Here is a 7,837-nt window from a genome sequence, read left to right on the forward strand (position 1 = left end):
CAAACTTGAATCCGCTTCTCCAATTCGGTTTTATTACTGAATTTAAAGAGGGGAAACATTGTGTCCTTGGGTTATCTGATGAATTAGATTTAAATTTATTTTCTTAAAACTCGGAACAGGCTTTTGCTCATATTCTTGAGAGCCCATTTCAACTGAAAGCAAGGTTGTCTTTTAGCAAGTTTACTGACAATAAGATAAAGTTCAGAAAGCTCAGCAGATGGAAAGCTTTCTTTTAGAATCCCATTTATTTCTTTTAAGGTGTTTTTCACATACTTCACACTTCACCGTGTAGACCGTGTAGCAAGGAAGTCCATTCTCTTAATAGGGAAAAAAGGAGAAGAGTGTTCAGGTGGTTAGGATAAGAATTTTTTTTCAAGTTCTGAACTTAACTTTTGTTTGATTGCTTAAACTTACAGGTTTCACCACTATATAGCTTCATATTTTCTATACCACATGGAAGTCTTAGAATGGATCTCTTCTGTTGAGCTCCTTCAATTTTTCAACTTAACAGAATTATTTAAAGGGAAACACACAATAGCAATATCTGCTGTTCATAGCTGTCTTAGGCACATAACCAAAGAAACTAACAGGTTGCTTTATGAAATTGGGTGTTTAAAGCAGAACAGGCAACCCGGCCCCTCAGCTACATACGGTTCCTTTGCCAATGCCAGATGTTAGGCCATCTGCATTTACTATTGACTTCTTAAAAGGACATTGTATAGATGATGCTCAGTGTGAATGCTAGAAATCAGATACTTTGATTTTCATACTAATTGAACATTACGGTTATTAAGTCTTCTAGAAAATGAGCACTGTAAACATTTGGAAGAATAAACTATATTATTTGCATGCTTATGAATGTATATTAGCAAGCAACTCACCAGCTACAGCCTTATACAGCTTCTAGGGCTAACAGTTACTAATCATCAATAAAGAAGAATATTTGTAGCTCAGGGTTGACATGAGGGGTCCTTGGTGCTTCTGAGCTTGTTTTCTTGCACTGACGATGTTACCTAATTTGGTTAATGAAAATTCTGCTATAAAAAAAGCAAGCTTAGAGAGCACCAAGGACCCCTCAAGTTACTAAATCACCTTGGTTTGAGGAAAGGCATTATGACTCAACATATATGCTTGTCCCGTCAAGTCCTTCTTGACTCCTGGCAACAACATGCACAAGTGTGTGTTGTTTTCTAGTCAACAGTTCCCATCTACTTCAATTAAACTAAATCCAGTTGGATTAGGAGGTTTCTGTGCAATGAAAATATGTTGTGTAGCTTTAATATTCCAAAAGTGCTTTTTCAAAAGGCAACTGGACTTTGTTTTTCCTTGAAGACATTTCGCTTCTCATCCAAAAAGCTTCACTTCTGACTGAATGGTGGAGAATGGAAGGATTTATATTCCTTGCAGTCATCTGGTCTGAGACTTGTTGAGGCCACTTGGAGGTTTATCTGTGCCCTCGGTTTAGGGCAGGGTTGTCAAACTATTTAACTGAGGGCCACATCAGGGTTGTGTTTGACTTCAGGAGGGCCAGGAGGCATGGCCAGGGTGGGTGTGGCCAGCTTGATGTCAGCTTGTGTCAGGGGTGCCAATGGTGGCCTGAGAACTCTGCCAGCAAAAACAGATTCTCAAGCTCCGTTTTTGGCTGGGATGGCCATCTGCAACCCTCACGTGGCCCTTCTGAGCTCCATTTTCGCTGGCAGAGGCACCGCGGGCCAGTCCTTTGCTGTATCCAGGACGGTCCCGCAGGCCAGTTCTAAGCACCTGCGGGCCAGATCTGGTCCCCGGGCCTTGAGTTTGAGACCCCTGGTCTAGGGGACCCGTTTTGCTGCTTTACAGCATTCACATATTTTGGCAGCATGTGTCCCAATATGTGTTTTGCTTAATAGCAATAGCACTTACTTATATACCGCTTCACAGTGCTTTACAGCCCTCTCTAAGCGGTTTACAGAGTCAACATGTTGCCCCCAACAATCTGAGTCCTCATTTTACCTACCTCGGAATGTAATTAAACCAGGAAAGTTTTCATTGTTTTGATAATGAGCATTGCAGGAATATGATTTTTCCTTTCTTTTCCAGATATATATTAAATCTTCACAACAGTACTATAACATGAATTTGTATAAAAACCTCTTGTGAAGATGCAGCTTTACAACAAAGCCTCACTATTTGTGATATTTTTAACTTCACTGTGGTCTAAACCTGTTCTGTTTTTTATTATACTTGATAGGACTGCTGCAACATTCCATTCCCTCATATTTGTCTATTGGAATTAACATTTGTACATATTCAATTTTTATTTTTTTACATTTGGCTGAGAAGTTATCATTGGATTTGCTTGGTTTTGGCTTAGTGTGTTGCAATTGCTACCTAAGTTCAGGCTTGGTAGGTTGCCCTAGCTAAATTTGGGGGGCGGGGGGGGAAATCCCTTTTATTTGTTATGTACACTGAGATCAAATGAAATAAACATTTCTACCTCTTTACCCTATGCAGGCATAGCTATTGGAAGTGGTATTTTGACCATCTTCCAAAACTATGTATATGTGAAGTGTACTATTTGTGCATCCAATAACTTTATTAGAATGAGTTAGCAGACAGGGTGAAAAGAATGTGCTCAAAAGAGAAATCATAATTACTTCTTGGCTATGAGGCTTGTAGGAAGCCAGAAGCAAATTATGTCTTCCTGACAGAATCAGAAAAGAATGCAGCAGGATTGCTAATTTATCAGCAATTCATTTCTTGAACTAGTACTAGCCCATATTAAGTAAAAGTTAGTTGTACCGTAGTAAAAGCTTTCTTCTGGTTTTTAAAAAAACCAGTTTCAGAATTGGAGAGACCCTTGATATGAGGTTTTGTCTTAGTTTGGAATCTGCTTCAGATTGGACACCATTGTCAATTTTTGAGAGTTTCTACCATACCAGCTTGGCTGCAGCAGGAGAATAATAGCAATTCATGTTGCTGCTTCATTTTTACGGTGAACATGGACAAACAACATGGTGGTTTATATTCTTCCATTTCTCTGTTGGAGGGAGAATTGCCTATCTCATGATTTCGAAGTTTCTTGAAGCAAAGATGATAGCAATTCAGATTCAAATTCTTCTATGAGAGATTTGGACATGAAAATAACTAGAATCAGGCAATGCCCATCTACCCCCTTGCCTTCCTACGACAAGAATGTCAGCACTACTTTTTAACTGCAAACACTTCAATGCCCTTCCCTGTCATCCTGGGGGAGAAAGGATGGAACTAAAGAAAGCATTCCCATTTCCCCTCCAAAACGTGAATTTTAATGTGGAGAAGCCCCAGTCTTTTCAAAGGAGAGGTATGTATAGGCAGGACTGCTGTGCACATGAAGCACTTGAGGAACCATTAGTCAAGCAGGACATAAGATCTGGTCACCTGTCTTCTTTCCTACTATTATCACAACCTGTCCTAGGAAGGCCTTATTCCGAATAAGGGCTCTTGAGAAAATAGACCCACTTCTGAGAAGCCTAGAAATGAATTCTCCAAAGAGTTGCATAACAGACAATTTCCAAATAACTAGATTGATACCCAATTGTATCTATAAAGAAGCTGTCAGAGTTTGTTGCAAAAATCACATCCAGAAAGCACACACAGATAACTGATTCAGCAGGATTCATTAACTTCTTTATATACATAACAACATATGAGTAATTGTACAATACCAATAGCTGATTCTTCCAACGTGATAGAGAGGAGAGATTGGTTTCCGTTTTTATTCAGAGTGCAGACAAGACCAGACTTGTTTCAGTTCTCAGCACAGCACTCAGAGCTAAGCCACGCCCAGACGCCAAACTGTTTCAGCTCCCATTGGCTGACTTAGTTGGTATGCCTATTCATTGGCTGACCCTGTTACCATGTCTTCCCAGTCATAAATATTCTGACAGAAGCAGACAAGCAGCAAAAGCTTTGAAAAGCAGGAAGAGCCAAGCTAGATAGCTTCCCAAGGAAACCTCACACTTGTGAGCAGGGCCTTTGCTCCAATCAGCTGGCCATCTCCTGGCTCTTGCTGGGGTTTGGGGAAATCAGCCGTGTGTATACAAAGGCGGCAGCTTCAGATGAGCTTCCCGAAACCTTCCCCTTGCTTAGCCCCCTTCCCCCAGAAACACACATTTCTTCAATAAAGAAAACAAACAAACAACCTGGGAGGGGGAGACTGCCCACCCTCCATTATGTGTTGAAACTAAACTCCGCCTCTGCCCTCTAATCTCTATCCCTTTTACGAACCTCATTTGATAAATTTGGAAATAGATTCCAAGTGCTGCCTGCCTGCCTTTAGAACCCAGTTTCTACCTTTGCTGCCTGTCGACTGCCTTTAGGACAAAGTTTGTGGCCTAGCCATTTGCTGCACATTTGTGTTTTAGATGTTTTTCGGCTCCTTCCAGGAATGCTGCAAAAATATTTTCTCTGTTTCTTTCTTTTACTCTAGCCTGGAGTCAAGGTGAGTATTTTAGAGATTATTGTCACCCTTTTTCTAGGCATGCAGTGAATTTAGCAAATGAGGATTTTAAAAGGGAATGTCAGCTTTTTTTTGTTTGTTTTCTTTACTGAAGAAATGTGGATTTCTGAGGGGAGGGAGGGGGTTATGCAGTGGTGAAATTCAAATTTTTTTACTACCGGTTCTGTGGGTGTAGCTTGGTGGGTGTGGCAGGGGAAGGATACTGCAAAATCCCCATTCCCTCCCCACTCCTAGGGGAAGGATATTGCAAAATCCCCATTCCCACCCCACTCCTGGGGGAAGGATATTGCAAAATCCCCATTCCCACCCCACTCTGGGACCAGCCAGAGGTGATATTTGCCAGTTCTCCAAACTACTCAAAATTTCCACTACTGGTTCTCCAGAACCTGTCAGAACCTGCTGGATTTCACCCCTGGGGTTAAGCAAAGGAAAGTTTTTGAGCAGCTCATTTTGAGAAGCAGCAGCCCTATGGTCGGTTGTAAGGATCAATGACCACAAGGGCGTTACAAGTGTTTGTAACTTTGAAACAGGATAGTATGTAGTTTTTTTCGGGGGTGAGGGGTCTGTTGTAACTTTGAAAGGTTGTTAGGTGACCTGTCATAGTTCAGGGGATACCTGTATTAAATGCTGTAGTGTATTTAATTTGCTTGTTGCATATTTTCCTTTGAAATCACAACAACAAATAATTACAATCAGAACTGTTTGCATATGTATAGGTAAGGGATTAATTTGCTTTCCTTTTGTTGTGATCGTGATGACCACAATCCTTATTTGCGGGATTTTTCAATGGCTTTTATTAAAAGAACATCCATGTTCTTTTAATTTGAACCTTGATTATCTTACATTATTTAAAGACAGAGATCTAAACCAACCCCAACTGTAAAATGTCAGAATGCAAAAATGGCTCTCCCTGTAAGATATTCAGGTTGCAATTTGATACTTGTTTTTGCAATATAACCAATTTGATTGAAAGGATAGACACTGAAATAAAAAAGCAGGTATGCTGATGTTTATTCTTTTAACCAGAAGAACATAAAATTATAAAGGCAGTGTTATTATTGGTAGAAGATTTGATAAAACCACACTTAGGATAATGTAATAATGTGCTGTAATTCAACTTGAAACAGACAATCCTCAAATATGATAGCAACAGCAATAGCACTTAGACTTATATACCGATTCATAGTGCTGTACAGCTCTTTCTAAGTGGTTTACAGAGGCAGCATATTGCCCCCAACTATCTGGGTACATAGCTAGTTCATAAAACAGTACTTCAGACAGTATTAACACTATTAAAGGCAGTATTAGAAGAAATATTTCTAATTTCAAAACTGACAGCTGCTGACCCAGGATTTTTTTTTACCAGGATGAACTATCTAGAGTCCATTAAAGTTGAATTCATTCATTCCACATTTTCCTTTCTAATACATTAATGATCATGGTTTATTTCTAAACTCCAGATGGGGGATTACTGCAGATATATATTGTGCTTGGCCTTATTTTCCGTTTTGTCCGTCCAGGCACTTGAGGAAAGATTTTAAATGTTTTTGGCATGAACTCCAGACAGGACTCACGGAATTTCTTGATCCTCCAGCAGTAGATGATGGGGTTGAAAACGGACTTGAGGTAACTCAGCCAAAGTACATAAGTGCTAGTGGTATAGAAAGAGGGGCTGTAATAGAACCGTTGGCTGAAGACAGACATCAGGCTAAAGACTGTGTACGGAAGCCAGCATAGGGAAAAGCCAACAAACAGAATAAAGATGGTAGTGAATGCCTTAGTTTTGAAGCTCATGTCTACATCAATGTGGTGAGGCTTTTGCAGTCTTACTAGACTTAGCCTGCTCACCTGGCTGAGGCAGATGTTCTCAGTGTGGTTGTGGATCCGGACTGTGTTCTGACGGACAGTGTTCAGGATGCAAAGGTAAGAATACAACATAATGCCAAAAGGGACAAAGAAAGTGGCCACAAGCAGCATCACTGCATAAGCTCGGTCTGAAGGGAACTCAGTGTATCCAAGGACACACTGGGGAGCCCTGCTTGGCACTTCCATAAATGTCCACCCAACAACGGAAGGGAAGGAGATACAAAACGAGAAGACCCACGAAACAGCTATCACGACTTTGGCACGATGGGGATTCAGCTTGTCTTGGTGCTGGACAATAATGAGGAATCTATCCACACTAATAATTGAGAGTATTGAGACCCCTTCCAAGACAAAAAACCAATGAAGCATGGCAGATATGCGGCAGAAGTGAGCTCCAAAACTCCAGTTTACTGTAATAATGGTGACAGCAGTAAATGGCATGCAGACTAAAGACAACATAATGTCAGAGAAAGCCAGTGTAGCTAAAAGTAGATTTATTGCTGAACGCATGGCTGGCTTCTGGTAAACAATCAAGCAGACAATGGTGTTGCCTAAGAATCCAATGGCAATCATAAGGAGCATTAGTATAGCCATTAATATCCTGAGTGAAACTGGCAAGGATGTATGAGTAGAGGTGGTGAATTGGATACTCTCATTAAAGGAAAAGAACATGTCTGAAGGTGTCTTGTTCCATGCCATTCTAAGACAAAGTACTGGAAAGGCAGAAAGAAAGAAAGAAAGAAAAAGGCAAGGCCACCATAGTCTTCCTGCTAGCTCTTCAGCTCCTGCCATTTTTCCATTGTGTTTGCCACACAACTCCAAACAAAAATGAGTCCGTCTCAGCAAGTCTGTCTGTAGAACAGATTTTCAGCAATCGTTGACAGATCATAGAATAACGTACAAGTTGTTGCATTTCTGAACAGAGAACAATAAGGAAGCCACTGCCAAGAACTTTTCTTCAGGGACTTTGAGATCTAGAAAACTGGATAAAATATTCAAGAAATATTTGAAATTCAAGAAAATATGACAAACTGTTGGGAGTCAATATCTAATTTTAAAGCACTTCGCCCTCCCCCAATAAGAAAGTAAAAAAAACATAAGCATCAGTGCTCCATAAATGCAAAAAACCATGCACTCAGGATTGGAAAACACCCCGTAGGTGCTAAGTAATCTTCCTTACACTTAAGTGTACACATTGATTTTGTATCACACATGTTGAAAGGTGTCTTAACTTCTGAAATAGGATCTTGCGATCCCACAAAAGTTTCACCAGTTATCTCTATGGTCAAATGAGAGCATAATTAAAAGTTTCACTGCTGCTAGTAAAGTCCCAAAGTAAGTTGGTTGCCTAAATAAATTGCCATTTTCTTGTATTCTTCCTATCCATCCAACAATCAATCTGCTCTGGTTCCCCCTTTTGGTGCCATGCAGCATGAAGCTACAAGCAGAGAAGATCACTGTATTCAAATCCTGATCTCTTCACACAGAACAAGA

The 7,837-nt window shown here is 40.3% G+C and overlaps 1 protein-coding gene across 1 annotated transcript; it reads right to left on the reverse strand.

Annotated features, from left to right (window-relative positions):
* Nucleotides 1–5,926: 5,926 nt before the first annotated feature.
* Nucleotides 5,927–7,103, reverse strand: GPR45 (G protein-coupled receptor 45). Its single transcript, XM_070943384.1, is given in 2 exon segments — nucleotides 5,927–7,081; nucleotides 7,083–7,103. Coding segments are annotated over 2 exon segments (1,176 nt in total).
* Nucleotides 7,104–7,837: the final 734 nt, after the last annotated feature.

This window comes from Pituophis catenifer, unplaced genomic scaffold, assembly GCF_029215685.1.
Source record: "Pituophis catenifer annectens isolate HBS135680 unplaced genomic scaffold, rPitCat1.0.hap2 SCAF_4, whole genome shotgun sequence".
NCBI classification, from domain to species: domain Eukaryota; kingdom Metazoa; phylum Chordata; class Lepidosauria; order Squamata; family Colubridae; genus Pituophis; species Pituophis catenifer.